General features: G+C 42.4%; 1 protein-coding gene across 3 annotated transcripts in view; it reads right to left on the bottom strand.

Annotated features, from left to right (window-relative positions):
* Positions 1 to 4,056: 4,056 nt before the first annotated feature.
* Positions 4,057 to 23,969, bottom strand: part of LOC133561254 (sister chromatid cohesion protein PDS5 homolog A-like) — a 59,264-nt gene continuing 39,351 nt past the window's right edge. For all 3 annotated transcript variants that reach the window (XM_061914629.1, XM_061914624.1, XM_061914615.1), the window contains exons 20-33: positions 23,646 to 23,769; positions 23,411 to 23,569; positions 23,238 to 23,306; positions 18,830 to 18,966; positions 17,142 to 17,265; positions 14,923 to 15,127; positions 14,741 to 14,855; positions 12,261 to 12,393; positions 12,076 to 12,195; positions 9,633 to 9,695; positions 5,992 to 6,134; positions 5,813 to 5,903; positions 5,502 to 5,749; positions 4,057 to 4,749 (exon numbers count right to left, since the gene is read on the bottom strand). In XM_061914629.1, coding sequence (XP_061770613.1) covers positions 4,746 to 4,749; positions 5,502 to 5,749; positions 5,813 to 5,903; positions 5,992 to 6,134; positions 9,633 to 9,695; positions 12,076 to 12,195; positions 12,261 to 12,393; positions 14,741 to 14,855; positions 14,923 to 15,127; positions 17,142 to 17,265; positions 18,830 to 18,966; positions 23,238 to 23,306; positions 23,411 to 23,569; positions 23,646 to 23,769 — 1,735 coding nt within the window. In that variant the 3' untranslated portion in view covers positions 4,057 to 4,745. The remainder of the gene's footprint in view (positions 4,750 to 5,501; positions 5,750 to 5,812; positions 5,904 to 5,991; positions 6,135 to 9,632; positions 9,696 to 12,075; positions 12,196 to 12,260; positions 12,394 to 14,740; positions 14,856 to 14,922; positions 15,128 to 17,141; positions 17,266 to 18,829; positions 18,967 to 23,237; positions 23,307 to 23,410; positions 23,570 to 23,645; positions 23,770 to 23,969) is intronic.

Below are 23,969 nucleotides of genomic sequence, written 5' to 3' on the forward strand. Positions count from 1 at the left end.
CATTCACAGACGTTTTCTAAACCAAAATCTATGTATTTATTATTCCTCTCCAAATTTTGGCGCGCTCTACCTTCCACGTTTTTCATCCGATTCAACCTGTACCAACTTTAAACTGTTCAGCCTATTTGGGAATGGCGGGCTTTCCCTGGACAAACTCCAAAAACTCCCAGATTTCCAGGTTTTCAAAATGAATTGGCCATTTTCCTAACTTACACCATTCCACCTTCAACACATTCCACGATCCTGGACATTCAAACGATAATTTTTTTTCCAGGAATTCCCAGAATTCCCATTTTTTCTGTTGACTACTTCTTCCACATGTTTCAACCCACTTCAACCGTTCCACTGTCAAAACATTCCTCTTAATCAGGACAAAAAAAACTTTTTTTTTAACTGGAAAAAATCCCGGTTTTCCCAAAGTTCCATAATAATATTTTTCAAATAAAAAAGGTAATACTTCAACATTTCTCGACCGATTTGAAAAAATTCCAACGCCAGCCATGTCAACTCATTCCCAAAATTTTTGCATTTTCTAAAACATTCCCGCTTTTCCCTTTATAAAGAATGGGGAATTTTTCAAACTTACACACTTTTTATCTGATTCAAACCGTTCCACTATCCTGGACATTCAAACTCATAAATTTTTTCAAGTTCAAAATTCCAGAAATTCCCAGAATTCCCATTTTTTACCCACCCTTTTTTCAGTTGACTACTCCTTCCACATTTTTCAACCCACTTCAATTGTTCCACCGTCACATTCCCTTAATCAGGACAAAAAACGGGGGGGGAAAATCCCAGTTTTCTCGAAATTCCGTAATACTATTTCTCAAATGAGAAAGTTACTACTTCAACATTTGTCGACCAATTTGAAAAATTCCAACACCAGTCATGTCAATTCATTCAAAAATATTTAGCATTTACTAAAACATTCCCGCTTTTTCCTTTACAAAGAATGGGACATTTTTCAAACTTACATATTTTTTATCTGATTCAAACTGTTCCAAGTTCAACACATTCCACCATCCTGGACATTCACACTCATTTTTTTCAAGATAAAAAAAAATTCCAGAAATTCCCAGAATTCCCATTTTTTTCTGTTGACTACAACATTTTTCAACCCACTTCAATTGTTCCACCATCAAAACCATTCCACCTTCAACACAAACCATTCCACCTTCAACACATCCTGGACATTCAAACCTATCGTTTTTTTTCCAAGTAAAAAAAAAAAATCCAGGAATTACCAGAATTTTCACCTTTTTTCAGTTGACTACTCCTTCCACATTTTTCACCCCACTTCAACCGTTCCACCGTCAAAACATCTCCTTAATCAGGACAAAAAACTGGAAAAAAAAAATCCCTGTTTACCCGAAGTTCCGTAATATTATTTCTTAATTGAAAAAGTTACTACTTCAACATTTTTCGACCGATTTGAAAAATTTCAACACCAGCCATGTTAATTCATTCACAAGATTCAAAAATATTTTGCAGTTTCCCCTCAAAATATCCGCTTTTCCCTTTAAAAAGAATGGGACATTTTTCAAACTTCCACAACTCCCACATTTTTTTATCCGATTCAAACCGTTCCAACTCCAAAATATTCCGCCTGTTGAGGAATTGTGTGTTCCAAGTCAACAACTGGTCATCTTGAAGTTCAACCTCAGCATTGGAGCGTCATTCAGGAATTGCTTCATGTAGTTCGTCATGGTTTTCCGGCGCCACTTAGTGGTTAAGGGACACAATTACACCAAATGTTAGTTTTTCCATCAACAAGAATTAAATATGGGTTTCATGGAAAGAACATGGTGATATATCTGGATTACGGTTTGTTAAAAAATAGCAGTTAAAGTGGGAGTCAGAAGGGGTCTTGAGAATGCATATTTTTGTACCCTATTCTAACAACGTTGCAATCTTAAAAACTGTTTTTAAACAAGCAAAATGTAGATTGCTAACCTTCTATTCAGGCGTACTGGAGATTAAGCTACGCTGGATTGTCAAACCCCGGATTCATGAGGAGCAGCGTGGTTTTGGTCCTGGGATCTGAGCCAAGGATGTCGTGGCTTGTGCAGCCCTTTGAGACACTTGTGATTTAGGGCAATATAAATAAACTTTGATTGGTTGATTGACTGGTGGTGGAACTGTGGACCAGCTCTAGACTCTCGGCAGGGTCCTTGAAGGTGTTGGGAGTTTGCCTAACCAGTCTACATGGAGAAGGCATTCGACCGTGTCCCCAGGTCCTGTGGGGAGTGCTCGGAGAGTATGGGGTATCGGATCCACTGATAGTGGTGGTCCGCATTGTAAGGCGGAGCTGTTTCCAGTGAGGGTTGGACTCTGTCAGAGCTGCCCTTTTTCACCAATTCTGTTCAAAACTTTTATGGACCGAATGTCTTGGCGCAGTCAGGGTCTGGAGGGGATCCGGTGTGGTGGCTGCAGGATTAGGTCTCTGCTTTTTGCAATTGGCCAGGATCTTCAGCTCTCACTGGATCGGTTCGCAGCCAAGGGTGAAGCGATTGGAACGAGAATCAGCGCCTTCAAGACTGAGTCCATGGTTCTCGCCCGGAAACGGGTCTAGTGCCACGTCCGGGTTGGGGAGATGTTGCCCCAAGTGGGAAGAGTGGATCCTTAGATCGACAGGCGGATTGGGAGCGGCATCTGCAGTGATACAGACCTGGTATCGATCCGTCGTGGTGAAGAACGAGCTAAGCCCAAAGACAAAGCTCTCGACTTAGCGGTCGATCTACGTTCCTGTGAGCTTTGGGTTATGACTGAAACAAGCAGCCAAAATGAGTTTCCTCCGTCGGGTGGCCAGGTTCTCCCTTAGAGATAGGGTGAGAAGCTCTGTCATCCGGGAGGACCTCAGAGTAAATAAATCCGCCAGATGCCTTCAGGGGAAGTGCTTAGGGCACATCTAACCGGACATTTTGGGGAGATCACATCTTCCAACTTGTCTGGGAGCGCCGGGAGGAGCTGAACGAAGAGGATAGGGAGAGAGAAGTGTGGGCTTCTCTGCTGCCCTTTTTCACCAATTCTGTTAAAAACTTTTATGGACCGAATGTCTTGGCGCAGTCAGGGTCTGGAGGGGATCCGGTATGGTGGCTGCAGGATTAGGTCTCTGCTTTTTGCAATTGTGGTCCGGATGGCTTCATCTGGCCAGGATCTTCAGCTCTCACTGGATCGGTTCGCAGCCAAGGGTGAAGCGATTGGAACGAAAATCAGCGCCTTCAAGACTTGAGTCCATGGTTCTCGCCCGGAAACGGGTCTAGTGCCACGTCCGGGTTGGGGAGATGTTGCCCCAAGTGGGAAGAGTGGATCCTTAGATCGACAGGCGGATTGGGGGCGGCATCTGCAGTGATACAGACCTGGTATCGATCAGTCGTGGTGAAGAACGAGCTAAGCCCAAAGACAAAGCTCTCGACTTAGCGGTCGATCTACGTTCCTGTGAGCTTTGGGTTATGACTGAAACAAGCAGCCAAAATGAGTTTCCTCCGTCGGGTGGCCAGGTTCTCCCTTAGAGATAGGGTGAGAAGCTCTGTCATCCGGGAGGACCTCAGAGTAAATAAATCCGCCAGATGCCTTCAGGGGAAGTGCTTAGGGCACATTTAACCGGACATTTTGGGGAGATCACATCTTCCAACTTGTCTGGGAGCGCCGGGAGGAGCTGAACGAAGAGGATAGGGAGAGAGAAGTGTGGGCTTCTCTGCTGAGGCTGCTGCCCCCGCGACCTCACCTCGGATAAGTGGAAGAAGATAAATGGATGAATAACCTTCAAACCAAACAATGATACCACAGAAGTTAGACACAATGCAAGTTTTAGACCCTAGGGGTGCACAAGGGTTAGTGTATTGACAATTAGCTGTTTAACCCCAACCCCTTCAAAGACCTTGTGGTCAATACTTTTCTCACCCACCTTGCGTGTGTCATTTGCCAAATTGTTGTGCTGAGTGACAAACAACATTGTGATGTACAGGTGTGAGAAATTTCAAGTCAGTCAAACTTTCGAGGTGAGGACTGTGGCCGTATCAAACCTTTGAGCATGAAAAATAACGGACAAAAAGGTACAAACTACATTTAATTATAAAACAGGACAAAGACTGAAAAATACTTTCATGGTAGTATACCATTTATGCACTCCAGGGTGAAGTAAAATCACATACTTTTGACAGTAAAAACAAAAAGAATTCATATGAAAAAGGTGTTTTCCCTCCAGGCTCGGCGGAGGAGCAGGTCAGAATGCAAACTTGTCATTTGGTCCTTTAGAAAAAAAGAAAGTTCAAGCCTAAAGCAACTAAGAAGACAATGTTGTAACGGGTTCATGCAGCCATTGTTGTTTTGGATGGTTGAAAGCTGTGGAGTAGTATTTACAAAGTGAGTGACCGAGCAGTGGGGAAATTATATGGAGATTATTGAGGAAGGAGTCGTACAGGAGGAGTTTTATCAGGGAATTTAATAAACAATAATCATACCAGATTAAAATTTTTGTAAAACGTCCATGACTTTTTTTCTTTTCTTAAAAATGTCTCCACAAAAGCAGCAGTGTGCCAAAAACAAACAAAAATAAACGGTCCGGGGGGATAAGACCTACATACAATGAGCTTAAAATCATAACTACAGAGTGTTTACAAACCTTCTAGGATGTGGTGTGAAAGTAAAAGGTATGCAGGTATGATTTAAGAAAGGTCCGTAAGTGTCCAGGAGAAGAACATGGTTGAATTCTGGCCCTTTGACTACAAGTGTGGCTCCACCCTTTACCTTGAACGTAACAGGGACCACATCAAAGTCAGTTGGTTTCATTTCCAAAAACTTGTCCACACAAACGCGGATATTTTCAAAAAGGCACATTTTGTCCTGCTATGACCTTTATCCACTTCAACACTTTTACCAGCTGTCTTGTATATTTTGGCACATCAGAACGCTGAAAAAGCAGCCATCTGGCAAAATGTTTTTGTGTAACTAGTGTTACCAAAAGTGGACTGTTAATGCGGTAGTGACTGAGCTTTCAACCGGAAGCCGTCTAAAGCGTTTCTACTCATATTGACTCTTCATTCATCACTTTGTAAGATTTACAATATAACTAAAACAATTTATACTTACTAAACCGTCTCCTGTGTGACATCTGCAGGAGTGTTCATGCATATTTGTACCTGCTATTGTGATGTAATCAAGCTAGCGTTTTTAGCTTTAGCTAATATGCTAACACATTCTCAAGTGTTTGTGTTAGTATTATCAACTTACAATGGCATTCTTTTTGTTTTGTTTCAGTTTCGTAAATTACCAAAAACACCACAGTGGAGTTATTGAATCTGTTTGCATTTATTTAATATTTAGATTCCATAAAAAAACAAAAAAACATCCATCATCATGTCTTTCATAATGATTTTGACTGACAGGTAAAATTCCCCAAAAAGCGCAGTTCCCCTTTAAGGAGCAAAAGCATTGTTCGCAAGTGGAAAAAGAAAATATCCGTGTTGATGTGGACATTGCCTTCGCATTTGCAGACTTACCTCTGCACGTCAATCTGTTGATCTGTCCCCTCATCATTCTGCTGCTTTGACACCTTGGCCGACTCTGTGGATGGGGTGGAGTTGGCGTCCGCCGCTCTCTTCCGACCTCGTCCGGCGCCTGTGCTCGCCGTGTCTTTGCTCGCCGCCGCAGGAGGAGCAGCAGCCGTCGTTTTGGGTGGCCGACCACGCCGTTTAACGGGCGGCGTTTCCTTCCCGGCGTTGGGGGTGACGTTCTTACTGGGCTCCTTCTGGCAGGGGGAACAGATCTATGATACCTGTTGTTCTTCTTAAGAAGCTCCAGTTCAGCTTACCTCCACCTTGCCTTCTTCATTCTTGATGACTGGGTTCTCGTTGTTTTCTTGCGTTCGGCTCTCGACCGGTTCTGTGGCTATGATGCTCTTGCTGGGAGTTACAAAACAAACAAACGCAAAGACAATCATTTTTACTGCCAGTGTGCTTTTTTTGTGTTGGAGGTGGTTTGAGAGCGTACGTGTTCTTGTTGACGGGGGATGAGCTTAGTGGTGAGGAGTTGGTGGTGCTGGTATTACTGCTGGTAACTACTGGGGTCTTGAAGATCTTTCTGCCTGGTACGGTCAGGGCTTTGTTGACAGTCGCCAACACTGGAGGTTTAGGCTGCAGAACACAAAGTCGCCACTTCAGCGTACATCACTCCACCTCATTGGATTCACTTTTTCTTGGGTCTTTTCGTGACACTTGTTTTTTGTTTGTCCTGTCCAGCTTCTCAGGCAAATCATATAGTTGATGTAGATGTCCATATATCGGTGTTCAGATTTACTTTACAAAAGAGAAGTGTAGGATACTTCTCTTGTTGCCTTATTTGAATTTGACTTTATTAAATGTATTTATATTATTTGGTGCAGCCAAATAGAGGAGGGGATAGAAAGAGAAAAAAAAAGGAAGACAGAGGGGGAAATTGTGGGGATAAGAGGGAGATTAGACAGAGAGACAAAAACCACAACAGCAAACAACAATAACAACAAAAAGAACAACACCAGCACATAGGATATGTACAAATATGATCGTAAAAGTGATAGCAAAGAAGCAGTTAGTGAAATAAATAATAATATAGAAATGAAAATGAGCATTTTTACACTACAACTGGAGCAATAAGAATACCAATAGAAAAATCACTATTTATTATAAACAATACGAATAGTTTACCTCTATTATCAACAATACAGTTGTTCAAATGCAACAATACGTATACAAAATAACTAGAAAGATTAAAAAAAAAAAAGGAATACCGAAAGATGGAGGGGAAGAGAGAGAGGCAACCTATATTAATCTTGTAGATTGTTATAGTAACAATAGGTTAAGCTTTGTCAGTACGCCATGTGTTACCAAGTTTACTCTAGGGCAGGGGTCGGGAACCTTTTTGGCTGAGGGAGCCATGAAAGCCAAATATTTCAAAATGTATTTTCATGAGAGCCGTACAATTTTTTCTAACACTGAATACAACTATATGTGTGCAATTTTAAGTAGGACCAACATTTTTAGAGTATAATAAGTCTCTTATTCTTATTAATAACATTGTTATTCTGAAGGTAACTAATAATACCTAAAGTAATTCTTACCATTAATGAACAGGTGCGGAAGAAAACGGATTGATGGATTAAGATGCATGAGAATGTTTTATATTCTGAACGTTATTTTTAACACTGTGATTACCAGCGGAATTATTCATTACTTATCGTGTTAAGCAATGTCAGCTAATATTTATCTGAGAGCCAGATGCAGACATCAAAAGAGCCACATCTGGCTCTAGAGCCATATCTGGCTCTAGAGCCATAGGTTCCCTACCCCTGCTCTAGGGCAACAACGTTGATATATGTTTGATGAAACATGATTATGTGCATGAGTGTATGTATGTATATGTACTTGTACATGAACACAATGTGTATATGAATGTTTGTACAGTAAATGTATATTTTCGTGACACTTGTTAGTTACATGACATTGGTGGTAAACATCCTTTTACCGTAATTTCTAAGAACTTTTTTCCTACGCTTTGAATCCTCAGGCTTATAAAACGGTGCGGCTAATTTCTGGATTTTTCTTGCTCACGGCCACAAGGTTTTATCTACAATAGTCATCATTAGCCCCAGGCAGAGACACTGAAATGGTGTGTTATTGATTGTGCTATAGCGCCATCTGTTGGACAAAATCGCTGACTGCAGATGGTGCGGGTTGTAAAGGTACTTCTTTTAGACATAGACTTACTTTTTATTGTCATTCAAATTTGAACTTTACAGCACAGATAAGAACAAAATTTCGTTACATAAGCTCATGGTAGTGCAGGATAAAAAAAGCTATAAGGTGCATATATAATTAAATAAATATATATAATTAATATTTAAATATATATATAAAATAAATAAATATAATATATTTAAACAAATAGATTACTGTACAGATAAATATATTGCACTTTTTCCACATGCGTCCACGTTTATGGATGTATGTTATATTGTCTTTTTAATTCCAGCGAGTTAATCCATTTTAACGCCTTGAACCGGAACTAAAACCGTCCATAGCGTTTTTACTTCATTCGTCCCTCTAAGCAACGTTTACAATATAACTAATATAATTTATTCTCAATAAACCGTGATGTCTATAAGAGTGTTTTTGTGCATATTCGTACGTGCTAATGTAATGAAGCTAGCGTCGTTAGCATTGGCTAATATGCTAACACGTTTACGAGTGTCTGTGTTACTATTATCAACTTACAATGGAATTCTTTATGTATTGTTTCAGTTTCACAAATTCCTCAGTAAATTCACCAAAACGTCACCCGGGAGTTATTGAGTCTATTTAGCTGATTGGAGAGCCAGCTTCCGCAGCTAGTGGGTCCATGATGATGACTTCTGTTTTGTTTGATCATCCGTTTTACTGCCGTGCTACAGACACCATTTGGAAACAATTAAGTTATGTAAATGAACATTTACAAAATATTTATGAGTGAGTAATTAATTTCACAACATATGCGGCTAATATACAGGGAAAACATTTTTTTTCTCAAATTTAGTGGCCGTGGTTCATATACCGGTGCGCTCCATAGTCCGGAAAATATGGTTATGTTAAAAAAATTATACCTTGACTTAGGGATGTAATTTTATATCACAGTTGTTGTGGCCAAAATGAAAGATCCCAAACACTGATCTGTATTTGGGATCTGCCTAAGTCCAGAAAATTTGCGCGCGTCCGCCTTTGTAGTCCGTGGTTGATGAAGTTAAAGTACCAATGATTTTCACACACACTAGGTGTGGTGAAATTTGTCCTCTATATTTGACCCATCCCCTTGATCACCCCCTGGGAAGTGAGGGGAGCAGTGGGCAGCAACGGTGCCGCGCCCGGGAATCATTTTATGGTCATTTAACCCCCGATTCCAAACCTTGATGCTGAGTGCCAAGCAGGGAGGCAATGGGTCCCATTTTTCTATAGTCTTTGGTATGACTTGGCCGAGGTTTGAACTCCCAACCTACCGATCTCAGGGCGGACACTCTAACCACTAGGCCACTCTTACTCTATTGCTCTTATTTTCTTGTTATGGGACATTCATCCTCAGCTGTTGCCATTTCTAATATAAAGTAGTTTAAAGTTCTTATTTAGATCCGTCAGTAAACTCGCCATGAAAGCGATAAAACATACCGGTGTAGTGAGTTTACATTAACCACCCAAAGAACTTGCACTAGTTGCACTACTGAGCTACGGATGAGGAGATGCTGCTCCGTTATTGATTGAAGTAAAGTCTGAATGTCATTTAAACAGTTAGCGCCAATCTTTCGACACTTCTTCCACTCCCGTCCTTGCACGCTACACCGCTACAACAAAGATGAGGGGGAGAAGACGCTGTCGAAGGTGAGCCACGTAAATAAGACCGCCCACAAAACGGCGCATCCTCTAGCAACTGTCAGAAAGCGACTTGAAGATGATGTGTAAATCATCTCTGCAACTTTTTGAGCAAAGAAACACCATTACATGTTATGTAGACCACAAAAAAGTATTTTACACTTAAAAAATATATATATTATACGACCCCTTTAATGCACCCTATAATCCGGTGGGCACACAATGGTCCTGATATTCGGTATCTTCCAAAATGTGTTTTACCTTTCCTGTGAGTAACATTTGTCGCATCTCTGCTGCCAGATAGTCTTTGTCATTCTGGAAGTCCTGATGATAAAAGAAGAAGAGCGGGGACAAAGTAAGAAATGATAAGTGTGATATGACAGCAACATTGGTAAAATATGCTATGTGCTAATGTTAGCTGTGACACAATTGCATCTTAAAGGGGAACTGGACTTTTCTGAGGTGTTTAGCCAATCGTTTGCAAAACACATGCATTTTTTGTTTATGCATTCCAACTCTAGCACGGTGGAACAGGGGTTAGTGCATGTGTCTCACAATACAAAGGTCCTGAGTTGTCCTGGGTTCAATCCCGGGCTCGGGAACTTTCTGTGTGGAGTTTGCATGTTCTCCCTGTGACTGTGTGTGTTCCCTCTGGGTACTACGGGTTCCTCACATTGCCAAAGACATGCACCTGGGGATAGGTGGATTGGCAACACTAAATGGTCCCTAGTGTGTGATTGTGAGTGTGAATGTTGTCTGTGTTGGCCCTGCGATGAGGTGGCAACTTATCCAGGGTGTACACCGCCTTCCGCCCGAATACAGCTGAGATAGGCTCCAGCGACCCCCGTGACCCCGAATGGGACAAGCGGTAGAAGACGGATGGATGGATGTATTCTAACTCGTGAATCAAAGTCTGCTTACAATGAAGTCACTCTTGTCTGCAACAATTATTAACCAAGTATTTATGATATTGTAACTAGAAACACTGATGCAGACAAACTATTTTTAGCGGCGCTAACTAGCTTGTGTCAGCTGTGAGCTGCTCTCTTGCCTCGGTGCTTGGGAAAGTTGATCCTAGATCATAAATAATGCCTCTCAACTGGATAGTAGAAGGATGAGGACATACTTGGTCAACTTTGGCATCCAATTTAGACCTGGATGTGGTGAAAAAGACACGAAAAGACGCTTGGTTCCACCCCCCTATTTTGTTTGTGAGGATCATGAGTCATATATGAACATCCCAGTCTGCATCCTAATGACAGCAGACATTGTGCAGTAGCAATAAGTAATGTTGAAGGAAAAAGCAAACTTGATGTGTTTTTTTAATTATGCTTAAAATGAGCAAAATAGGTAAATACTAAGGGTTTAACGGTACGTGTATTTGTATTGAACTGTTTAGGTACGGGGGTTTTGGTTCAGTGCGGAGGTGAACCGAACAGACGGACATAGTAAGTAGCGTAAACAATACTCAACATGCCGGACATTTGAGGCATTTAAAAAACTCTGCCCTGACAGCCCTGCAAAAGAAGACATGTCCGGTGCAAAGAGGACGTATGGTCAGTCTATCCTAGCCCGTGATCTCTTTTGCTAGCATGCTAGCAGCGACCGGGCTAGGATAGACTGACCATACGTCCTCTTTTCACCGGACATGTCTTCTTTTGCGGAGCTATCAGGGCAGAGTTTCTTAAATGCCTCAAATGTCCGGCATGTTGAGTCACGGTTGCGTGTATTAACAATGTACGTTCAGGGTTAAGAAGTGGTGAAAAACAAAACACATTGTTCGCGCAACAGCAGCATTCGTGAGGGAGGGGCAGAGAGCGAGAGAGTTATGATAAACGTGCATGCGTCGCCAGGCTCTGCTTTTTATCCATTGAGTTATCAGATTTAATTTTTTATTATCTATAGCAGGAGGCAATTTGCGGCCCGCAGCTAATGTTTTAAAGGCCCACGGCACATTCTAAAAAGACTATTAAAATAAACAAAAACATAACAGAAGTCAAACAAAAAAGCTTGAAGGTTAAATGTAATTTAGAAAAAGTTGCAATGTTGACTAATAAAACAAAGCTGTTTATTTTTTCTTTCAAACTCTCATTGCTCAAAACATAATATTGGATCAAAATCAATGTTATTATGAATTATTGACCTATCTAAGGTTCCCATTACTTCACATCAAATATTCCACTGCTAAAAATATTTTTGGTGGAAGATTTTGCAAATTTGGTAAATAAATAACCAAAAAAATTATATATATATTTTTTTTTACAGTACGGAAAATGAACTGAACTGTGACCTTTAAACCGAGGTACGTACCGAACCGAAATTTTTGTGTACCGTTACACCCCTTGTAAATACTACATGTTATTATGAATGTTACTATATTTATACTTACAGAATGTAAATAAAACCTTAATGGAGGGGTTTGGATGTTTTTAAGCGCTTTAAAGGCAGAATAGAGCGGCTTCCAAAGGCTCCATTCTAACCAGACTTTTGCTAGCATTGAATTATGAGTTACAATGCATACATTTTTCAGGAAAATACATGTTTGAATTTTCCTGAGGGCACTCTGCTGAAGGAATTAATAAAGTACTATCTATCTATCTATCTAAAAGAATACAACATATGCATTCTTGTCCTACATAATGATTGTGAATGAGGCAACATTCCACAAAAAGTGCAGTTCCCCTTTAATGTAAAGCTTTATTACCTTCTCTGGCGCCAAGTAGAACTTGTCGGGTAGTACGGGGTCGTTTGGACAGTCCAGGTGACACGCGGTGCTCTTGTTGACGATGACGAAGAGCGCAACATCACAGAGGATATACAGCTTCTGCAAACACATCACACAATATCACAATAGTCTCTTCAGATTTACTGGGTCATTCTTCTTTGTACCTCGTTGGCTTTGATGTCATCAGGACACTGTGCATCTTTGGTCTGTTTGATTTTCTCCACCATTTTCCTCAGAAAACCGTGACTATTATTCTCATTCTTGGTCATCAACACCTCCAGCATGAACCATAGACACCTGAGAACAAAAATAACATGGCTGCAGTCGCTCATAAACAATCACAAAAGATACAATCTTTGGAACAGCTCGGATGATTCCTTAACACGTTCCAGTTACATTCACACATTTTTAAAAACACTTTAAGAACAATATCTTGGAAATATATATTACTCTTGAATCAACACACTAGTTAATACTCTGATCAATGTTAATTACAAACTAAATGTGGGATATACATAATAATGGAAGTATATAATATATATGTATATTATTACCAATTATATACAATATATGTATATAGTATATAACTGGTACAAAGGTTTAAACTAACACGTGTACAGGGATATTTCACGTCTTTATTGTGTATATATTTGAACAGTGTTTATGTTGAGTACAAGGTGTATTTATAATATGTTGTGCAAAGAAAATTCCATAATTTTTGGAAGCTCATCTTGTATTTGACATTGTTTATAGTGTTAGGCGCAATAAGTGTTAAACTCCAGCCTAAACCCTTTTGCTCTGCAACATTTTCAATTTATGAATGTACAACTGTTTGTTTATTTTGTTGACCACTGACCGAAGAATTATTAAACTAAAAACTAAACTAACTAAAAAGAAAAATAGTAGTGTCAATCGTGTTATTTCCAATTACCTTTAAGTCCGGACTATAAGTTGCAACTTTTTTCCTACGCTATGAACCCTGCGGCTAATTTAAGGATTTTTCTTCGCTGACAGCCATACTAAGTTAAGTTAAAGTACCAATGATTGTCCCACACACACCAGGTGTGGCAAAATTATTCTCTGCATTTGACCCATCACCCTTGATCACCCCCTGGGAGGTGAGGGGAGCAGGTGGGCAGCAGCGGTGCCGCACCCGGGAATCATATTTGGTGATTTAACCCCCAATTTCCAACCCTTGATGCTGAGTGCCAAGCAGGGAGGTAATGGGTCACATTTTTATAGTCTTTGGTATGACTCGGCCGAGGTTCAACCTCTAATATTTGAAAAATAAAAAATAAAATACACTGAAAAGCTGAGTTATTGTTTGTGCTACAACGCCATCTTTTGGGCCAGTTCGCTCACTGCAGTGCTGCAGTGCTCTTCTGTTTAGAGCTTTGAACCGCTATGGACAACATAGAAGACGAAAGGGCACTTGTACCGTCTTATAAGTCATCCATAGCGTTTCTACTCTTACGGATTCTTCATTCATCATTCCAAGCAATGTTTGTAAGTTTTACAATATAACCAAAACAATTCTTACTTACGGAACTGTCCCATGTGGGATGTCTACAAAAGTGTTTGCATGAATACCTACATGTTGCATGAATATCTATATGCGCTATCGTAATGTCATAAAGCTAGCGTGTTTAGCATTAGTTAATATCCTAACACATTTACGAGTGTCTGTGTTAGTACTATTACCTTACAACAGCATTCTTTTTGTATCTTTTCAGCTTCGTAAATTCACCAAAATGCCACCGTGGAGTTTGTTTAGCTGATTGGAGAGTTAGCTTCCGCAGTTAGTGCTTGACGACGACTTCTGTTTTGTTCGATCATCCGTTTTACTGCTGTGTTATAGACAACGCTAGGAAACAAAGTATGTAAATAAACATTTCTAAAATTGTCTTCCTTTTACAAGGTATATATCTGCGGCTTATAGTCCAGTGCGGCTAATATGTGGAACACTATTTTTTTCCTTATAAAATTTAAATTAAATATTTAAATTAAAAGTTTATATCCAGATGTGCTTTAAAATCCGGAAAATCCGGTAAATAAAAAAAGACAGCATCTGTTCAAGTATGTTAAAAACAAGAACATACTCTAAAAAGTTCCTTTTTTGTTATAAAGTATATCTATGTTAATAATAATGTAATTCATTTAAATTAAAATACGAAAAGTTCAGAGCTTTTTACAGCATTTTTGTAGGTGAGATTAAAAACCTCTAAAGGCTTAGTGGCCACACGCGTGGACAGCACCTTTTAGCTCTTATTTCCAAAATTTTGTACACTACTGAATTGGGGTCTTATAGCCACTTATGTGGACACTTACACGCCATCTGGAGGTGTCAGAAGATTATAACATAAAATGGAATTTGGAAGAAAAAGTGTAAAAATACGAATTAGCATGTCACTAAACATTAAGTACACGTTTGTGTACTTATGGACTAAGTACATCATATCAAAAGATGATTCTTAGTTTTTATCCCAATTAGGGTCCAATAAGCCTAAAGAGAAATAAAAAAAAAACATCTAAACAAGCAGCTTGGGCCTTAAGAGGTTTCAATTAAAGATCCTAAGTAATCCCCCCCTTTTTTTTTTAAATTGCTTGACTTCACTTGGAAAAAAATACACGGCTCGGCACTCACTCTTTGATGTCTTTGAGCATGTCGTATTCCTGCGGTTTTGTGAAGTCTGGGTCATGAGCCAGCAGGTGGACCATAAAAGGGACAACGTACTCAGGAAGGAAGGACATCAGTTTGTCTGCGAGGAGAGGGGCGCCACATTACTGACCCGAGTCATCCTTCATGCCACGTCGTGTGACCTTTACCCTGAGTGAGTGAGTTCTGCTTGATGTACTCTCTGCGCACTGAGATGTTCTTCAGCAGACACTGTCGGGCGTGGGCGCGGCGCTCCTTCACCGGGTCCTTGGCGCACAGGGCGAAGACGGCCAGGTACTCCAGTGGCAACGTCAGTTTGACCAGAGCCAAGTGCAACTTCTGAGCAAAGATCTGACGCACCTGGTAGCACTCGTCCTGCACGGAGGAGAAAACTAGTTAACTCCAATTTTTTCAGGCTCTCAGGTGTGAGCTGACAAAACAGCATGTCTGGCTTAGTTTCTTGCCTCATCCCTCACTTTAAGCGTGAGTGAATAACACATTACTGACCTGATAAAACCAAAGGGGTAATAGGTGATAAATTACCTTGTGGTAGTTTGAGCAGGCTGCATTCATAAAAATATTTCACTTTGACTTGGTCTGGCCCCACAATACCTGACCGAACTTCTGCATCATCATACCTCGTCTAGATACCTAAAGTCAGCTGACCAACTGCTGTTGGCGGTCCCTAGATCCAGGCTAAAGACCAGAGGGAACAGAGCCTTTTCCGTTGCCGCCCCTAAGATCTGGAACAGCTTTCCCCTCCACATTAGGTCAGCCCAGAGCCTGGGGTTTTTCAAAACCTTTCTTAGGACCTACCTCTTTTCGCTGGCCTTTGACCTGAGTCCGCCCACTAAGCCACCATTTTTTAGTCCTACACCCCCACCCCTTCGCTTTAGTTTATTTTTCTATTTGTCGCACTTTTTATTACTATGATTTTTATTAAGCAATTTTTTTACTTTTTATTCGACCCCTTTTACTGTATTGCTTTTTGCACTCTTTTGTTCAGCTCATTCAGTGTTTATGTTCTTTGTTTGTTTTCTGTTTCCGTTGCTCTATGCTTTTTTTTAACCTTTAAAGCACTTTGGTTATATTTAAAAGCTGTTGTAAACGCTCTATATAAATAAAATTTAATTGACTTGACTTAAAATACTGTTAAAAATTGTCCAAAAATGTTTTGCACCAAAATATGTGAGCATTTTTGCATTTACTGGAATTAAAGATTTTATTACATTTTTTATTTAACACAAAAAGCAAACACTCTGTGGTAAAATACGTGTAAACAATAAAAAATACTTAAAACTGGAAAAATATAATTTAATAGTTTTTTTTATATTGCTCTTTAAATTTATTGTCATTACTATTATCTTACTTGATGTGGTTTATTTACTATTAATGTATATCTGCATAAAAAAATGTATATTTTAAGTTGAGTTTTGGTGGTACAATAAATATTCATCTTTTCAAATTAATGAATAATCGTGTTATTATACATACTGGCCTCTCTAAACGAGCTGTAAAGCAGCTGCGGCACATCCAGAATGCTGCTGCTCGAGTCCCGACTAGAACCAGGAAATACGACCATATTAGTCCAGTGCTAAGGTCATTGTACTGTGTCCTTGTAGCTCAGAAGATGGACTTTAAAACCGCTCTCCTTGTGTACAAGTCTTGTCATGGTCTTGTGCCAAAGTGCATCTCTGACATGTTGGAACCATGTGAACCATCTCCAGCTGTAAGAACCTCAGGGAGTGGTCTGCTGCTGGTGCCCAGAGTCAGGACCAAACATGGTGCAACTGCGTTTCAGTTTTATGCTCCTAAAATCTGGAATACTCTTTTGAAGATGTGAGACAGGCCTCAACGTTGGCAATGTTCAAATGCAGCCTGAACACCACTTTATTTAATTGTGCATTAGACAACCGAAATTATTTTATCTTCACTCTTTGATTGATTTTAATTATGATTTTAGTATTTTCAGATTTTAATTTTAATTAGGATTTCATATGTTTATTTTTGCCTTCTTTTAATTTTCTTTAAGGAACTTGCAATGACCTTGTGTATGAATTGTGCTGGATAAATACAATCGCTGTGCCTTGCCTATAAAAGCCCCACTTGAGAACTTTCAGTTTTGGTTGATTTCGGCGGCCCGGTGGACCAAAGCGGTAGTGTTTTTCCAAAAGAAGACATGTTATTTATCACATGTACTAAAACCGTACAATCCTGCTTTATCTCCTACAATAATTTGTGTATTTCCAGCACAATGTCTGCTCGCCTGTGCTCAGGAACCTTGCATAGCAGAAGCTGACCATTCACAGCCCAGGGTGAGCAGTGCCTTTAAGATTTTGCAAGTGCATCCCACTAAATAGCATGCGAGAAGGTGCAAGTGGAGACTGACGTTGATCACAAGACCGCACAGCTGGAACTGCTCAGGCGTGATGATGTCGTGGTAACAGGGCTCCTGGGCCAACTTCATAATAGCGCCACCTGCCGCCAGTCTTAGGCGAGACATGTCCGATTTGCTGCCAGGAGGAAACAAAAAACAGAAAGATAAAAAACAACCTGTTAGGAAATATTCTCCATGAGTTACATTGTTATGACGTCAAGAGCGAGGCGGCCCAGACTTCTAATTAGCTAATATTCTTACAACATATAGCAGGGGTGTCACACTATTCAAATCATGGCATTACAACTGAAAAATAAAGACAACTTCAGATTGTTTTGTGCGTCTTACTTTGGCCAAAAATAGAACAAACACATTCTGAAAATATTACAATAAAATTATAGAAAAAAAATACCATCAGCGGTAAAGTTTAGATCCATGAAGGAAAGAAGAAAGTGAATAAAAAGTTTGCATAAAAATGTGTTTTCTTTTGTATTTTTTAAATGAATTAAGTAACGTTTATGACAACCTTTTTCCAAAACACAATATAGAATGTGCGATTTAACAGGATAATGCACAGGTGTCAAACTCAAGGCCCAGGGCCCAGATCTGGCCCACAACATCATTTTATCTGGCCCACAAACACCTGGCAATGATGTGTCAATAAAGTACTTCATCATTTCTCACTTAATGTCATTGATTTTTTTCATTTCGACAGAAAAAATATAGGTACTGCTTGAAATGGCATACCTTTAAAACTTTAGTAGTATTCAATATTGCAACAAATGTTAAAGTATATTACCATACTTTCCAAACATATCTTTGTCTGAATGAAAAGACTTAACTTTACAGCAAAATACCCATCAAATTCATAAAAATGACAATACATTTTAGGTTGTTCTTTACAGCATATTACTGTCAATTGTAAAAAACGACTACTGTTTTTTGCGTTAAAAATTCTGTTGACTGAGCTGCCTTTTGACTGTAAAATCTAGTCTTGTTGTTTTTAAACGGTGTATTCTGTAAATGGAAAGACGCTACATTTGTTTTTACAGTAGAAAAACTGGCAGCTAAGTTGCCAAAAAGGGAAAATAACTTGTTGTGTTGTAAAAACCAATTGCAATTTAACCCAAACATTCTGGCAACTAAGCTGCCAGATTTTTCTGTAAACACCCACCCCCAAAAACAGTGGTACAGTTTTTCTATTACCGTAAAATGTTGTAAAAAAACAAAACAACACTTTCACAGTAAAATGTAAAAGTAGTTGTTTTTTTTTACTGTAAAATGGACAGCCTACATAAAACAATGAATATAATCAATAGGGAAATCAAATTCCTACATTATTCACTGTTACAAGCGGCCCTCTGATGGGAGCCACAACTGACATGTGGCCCTCAATACATGACATCCCTGGGATAATGCATACATTTATTATTTATTTTCAAAACAGTTACAAAAAAGTAGGACCCCAAAAATGTACTCTGGGGCCAGTTTTTATGACATGATGGGGTCCCTGGGACCCTATTTTTAAAATTGCTAGCAACAACACTGATGGCGTATTGGTGCGTCTGACCTGGTTCTAATTCTAATAAAATATCATCCCGGGGGCCTTGACTTTGACACATACGACGTAAAGTATAATGTACATTTTTGTACATCCAAGTCACAGAAAGTGAAAGTAACGTCCACCTAAAAAAAGTCACCTGATTTTCTTTTGCTCGGTGAGGTCTCCCTCGCTGACCAGCATGGCGGACAGCAAGCGCAGGGTGGAGTTTGCCGACTTGGATTGGTTGTTCTTCATTCCCAGTAACCAGCGCACCAGCAGCTTGATGGCTTGCACCTGAGGATGAGTCCAACAAGCAAAGTGAGTGTAATTATGTATGTTATCACACAACTCTTATGCTTAAAGGCTGTTGCTGTAGTTATCATCAATTGTGCTGAAGCTGTACTTTTCTATCTGTGCAAAGCGACAACTTGCAATCTTGTATTGCAAGTTGTCTCGTGTCAGTGTTCGTGTCCAGACCCGGCCTGCCGACTGCTAATCGCAAACATCGGGTATCGTGACACAGACAAAGCAGAGACAGGGCGATATCACGAGTGTCAGAACATTTCCATTTCTGAATAGTCATATATTATGTCTAACTGGGACGCTGAAATTACCCCCCTTCCTTCAGAAGCAGCCTCAGTGATGTAACCGGGGACCTCCCGAATAAATAGTGGCGCACGTAGGCTGTGCCTTGGAGCGTAGATTGGAACTGTAACTAAGTGTACAGCCCAATACGTCTCTCCTCATGAGTAGAATTTAACTCTGTCTCTGCATAATTCCTTGCTTCTTGTCTGTTTAATAGATGTCATCAGTGTTTGAACCTGACACCAACACAAATATGCAATATTCTCCCCAAAAAATATTTAAAAGTGGAATATATGACATGAGGTAATTAGTAATTAATTCATAACATTGATTTTAATTCATTATTACCGTTTTAAAGAAAGAAAAAAACAGCCAGCGTGGCAGCTTTGTGTTATTAGAGTCGCCAATGAAACTTTTTCTTGTTCTATTTTACCTGCTAGCTCTTTTATTCCACTCTTTTTTCTTTTGGTATTAATGTTTTTAGAATGTGCTGCCGGCCATACGTTGACACCCCTGTTGTAATGCATCTCATGAACCAGATCATATGGGATTGTGCAAAATACTCCTCTCTGAGCTGCAACTCCTCTCTGAGCTGCAACTCCTCTCTGAGCTGCAACCTTATCGTGGTAGAGGAGTTTGCGTGTCCCAATGATCCTAGGAGCTATGTTGTCCGGGGGCATAAAGCCCCCTGGTAGGGTCTCCCAAGGCAAACAGGTTCTAGGTGAGGGATCAGACAAAGAGCAGCTCGAAGACCTTTATGAAGATGAAAAACCATGGACCCAGATTTCCCTCGCCCGGACGCGGGTCACCGGGGCCCCCCTCTGGAGCCAGGCCCGGAGGTGGGGCACGATGGCGAGCGCCTGGTGGCCGGGCCTGTTCCCATGGGGCCCGGCCGGGCACAGCCCGAAGAGGCAACGTGGGTCACCCCTCCAATGGGCTCACCACCCATAGCAGGGGCCATAGAGGTCGGGTGCATTGTGAGCTGGGCGGCAGCCGAAGGCAGGGCACTTGGCGGTCCGATCCTCGGCTACAGAAGCTAGCTCTTGGGACGTGGAACGTCACGTCACTGGGGGGGAAGGAGCCTGAGCTAGTGCGCGAAGTCGAGAAATTCCGGCTGGACATAGTTGGACTCACTTCGACGCACAGCAAGGGCTCTGGAACCACTTCTCTCGAGAGGGATTGGACCCTCTTCCACTCTGGCGTTGCCGGCAGTGAGAGGCGACGGGCTGGGGTGGCAATTCTTGTTTCCCCCCGGCTCAAAGCCTGTACGTTGGAGTTCAACCCGGTGGACGAAAGGGTAGCTTCCCTCCGCCTTCGGGTGGGGGGACGGGTCCTGACTGTTGTTTGTGCTTATGCACCAAGCGGCAGTTCAGAGTACCCACCCTTTTTGGGAACACTCGAGGGAGTACTGGAAAGTGCTCCCCCGGGTGATTCCCTTGTCCTACTGGGAGACTTCAACGCTCACGTTGGCAACGACAGTGAAACCTGGAGAGGCGTGATTGGGAAGAATGGCCGCCCGGATCTGAACCCGAGTGGTGTTTTGTTATTGGACTTTTGTGCTCGTCACAGTTTGTCGATAACAAACACCATGTTCAAACATAAGGGTGTCCATATGTGCACTTGGCACCAGGACATCCTAGGCCGCAGTTCCATGATCGACTTTGTAGTTGTGTCATCGGATTTGCGACCTTATGTTTTGGACACTCGGGTGAAGAGAGGGGCGGAGCTTTCTACCGATCACCACCTGGTGGTGAGTTGGCTGCGATGGTGGGGGAGGATGCCGGACAGACCTGGGAGGCCCAAACGCATTGTGAGGGTCTGCTGGGAACGTCTGGCAGAGTCCCCTGTCAGACAAAGTTTCAATTCCCACCTCCGGAAGAACTTTGAACATGTCACGAGGGAGGTGCTGGACATTGAGTCCGAGTGGACCATGTTCCGCACCTCTATTGTCGAGGCGGCAGATCGGAGCTGTGGCCGCAAGGTAGTTGGTGCCTGTCGGGGCGGCAATCCTAAAACCCCTTGGTGGACACCAGCGGTGAGGGATGCCGTCAAGCTGAAGAAGGAGTCCTATCGGGTCCTTTTGGCTCATAGGACTCCGGAGGCAGTGGACAGGTACCGACAGGCCAAGCGGTGTGCAGCTTCAGCGGTCGCGGAGGCAAAAACTCGGACATGGGAAGAGTTCGGGGAAGCCATGGAAAACGACTTCCGGACGGCTTCGAAGCGATTCTGGACCACCGTCCGCCGCCTCAGGAAGGGGAAGCAGTGCACTATCAACACCGTGTATGGTGCGGATGGTGTTCTGCTGACCTCGACTGCGGATGTTGTGGATAGGTGGAAGGAATACTTCGAAGACCTCCTCAATCCCACCAACACGTCTTCCTATGAGGAAGCAGTGCCTGGGGAATCTGTGGTGGACTCTCCTATTTCTGGGGCTGAGGTCGCTGAGGTAGTTAAAAAGCTCCTCGGTGGCAAGGCCCCTGGGGTGGACGAGATCCGCCCGGAGTTCCTTAAGGCTCTGGATGCTGTGGGGCTGTCTTGGTTGACAAGACTTTGCAGCATCGCGTGGACATCGGGGGCGGTACCTCTGGATTGGCAGACCGGGGTGGTGGTTCCTCTCTTTAAGAAGGGGGACCGGAGGGTGTGTTCCAACTATCGTGGGATCACACTCCTCAGCCTTCCCGGTAAGGTTTATTCAGGTGTACTGGAGAGGAGGCTACGTCGGATAGTCGAACCTCGGATTCAGGAGGAACAGTGTGGTTTTCGTCCTGGTCGTGGAACTGTGGACCAGCTCTATACTCTCGGCAGGGTTCTTGAGGGTGCATGGGAGTTTGCCCAACCAGTCTACATGTGCTTTGTGGACTTGGAGAAGGCATTCGACCGTGTCCCTCGGGAAGTCCTGTGGGGAGTGCTCAGAGAGTATGGGGTATCGGACTGTCTTATTGTGGCGGTCCGTTCCCTGTACGATCAGTGCCAGAGCTTGGTTCGCACATTCCCAGTGAGGGTTGGACTCCGCCAAGGCTGTCCTTTGTCACCGATTCTGTTCATAACTTTTATGGACAGAATTTCTAGGCGCAGTCAAGGCGTTGAGGGGTTCCGGTTTGGTAACCGCAGGATTAGGTCTCTGCTTTTTGCAGATGATGTGGTCCTGATGGCTTCATCTGACCGGGATCTTCAGCTCTCGCTGGATCGGTTCGCAGCCGAGTGTGAAGCGACCGGAATGAGAATCAGCACCTCCAAATCCGAGTCCATGGTTCTCGCCCGGAAAAGGGTGGAGTGCCATCTCCGGGTTGGGGAGGAGACCCTGCCCCAAGTGGAGGAGTTCAAGTACCTAGGAGTCTTGTTCACGAGTGAGGGAAGAGTGGATCGTGAGATCGACAGGCGGATCGGTGCGGCGTCTTCAGTAATGCGGACGTTGTACCGATCCGTTGTGGTGAAGAAGGAGCTGAGCCAGAAGGCAAAGCTCTCAATTTACCGGTCGATCTACGTTCCCATCCTCACCTATGGTCATGAGCTTTGGGTCATGACCGAAAGGATAAGATCACGGGTACAAGCGGCCGAAATGAGTTTCCTCCGCCGTGTGGCGGGTCTCTCCCTTAGAGATAGGGTGAGAGGCTCTGCCATCCGGGAGGAACTCAAAGTAAAGCCGCTGCTCCTCCACATCGAGAGGAGCCAGATGAGGTGGTTCGGGCATCTGGTCAGGATGCCACCCGAACGCCTCCCTAGGGAGGTGTTTAGGGCACGTCCAACCGGTAGGAGGCCACGGGGAAGACCCAGGACACGTTGGGAAGACTATGTCTCCCGGCTGGCCTGGGAACGCCTCGGGATCCCCCGGGAAGAGCTGGACGAAGTGGCTGGGGAGAGGGAAGTCTGGGTTTCCCTGCTTAGGCTGTTGCCCCCGCGACCCGACCTCGGATAAGCGGAAGATGATGGATGGATGGATGGACAATGTTGTAAACTTTTAGGTGTGTGTGTGGTCTCACTTTAGCCAGAACTTCAGGTGAAACTTCATCATCAGGGGTCCACAGCTTTCCATTCATGTTTCCCACCGACTAAAATATGGAATAACACACATAAAAGTGACATTGTATTCTTTCCAACAATCAGCCATGAAATACATCCTGCAACTGGACTTCATGTTTGGACTGGCACTCACCCTGTCGTTCATTAGCAGGTCTTTGACGATAAAGTTCGCTACTATGGATTTCATGGGCGAGGCAAACTGATCTGGGGCCAGCATGGAGATGTGACCTAGGGACACGAGGGGCGTGATGAGCTGCTCGGGGACGTCTGCGTTTAGACTCCGTGACAGAGGCTGCGGTACCAAGGACAAAGAGCTCATTTAGACTGACTTTCTGAAGAAAAACAAGTGTCAGTTAACAGTCCTTTACCTCAAATATCTGAGCCAGTTGCACTTCCTTGTTGTTAAAGATGGCGTGGATACAGTGCACGGCCTGCTTGGCCTGGTGAGGCGTCCCCCTCTTTGCCTTCTGATGCAGGATGGGAATCAGCGTCCTGTTGGACGCAATGAACTTGTTAGGAAAAACACTCAACTTCTCCAGGGCAATTTGTCCTTAAAATAAAACCTCCATCTTTTTTTTTCTTAGCAAAAAATTTGAAACTACAATTTTTTTCCCTACTTTTTAAAGAAACCAATAAATACGAAACAAGTTTCACTTTTGTTTGATCAAAAACTAGTAATTTGCGATGACACT

This window comes from Nerophis ophidion, linkage group LG01 (assembly GCF_033978795.1).
Source record: "Nerophis ophidion isolate RoL-2023_Sa linkage group LG01, RoL_Noph_v1.0, whole genome shotgun sequence".
Taxonomy (NCBI): Eukaryota; Metazoa; Chordata; class Actinopteri; order Syngnathiformes; family Syngnathidae; genus Nerophis; species Nerophis ophidion.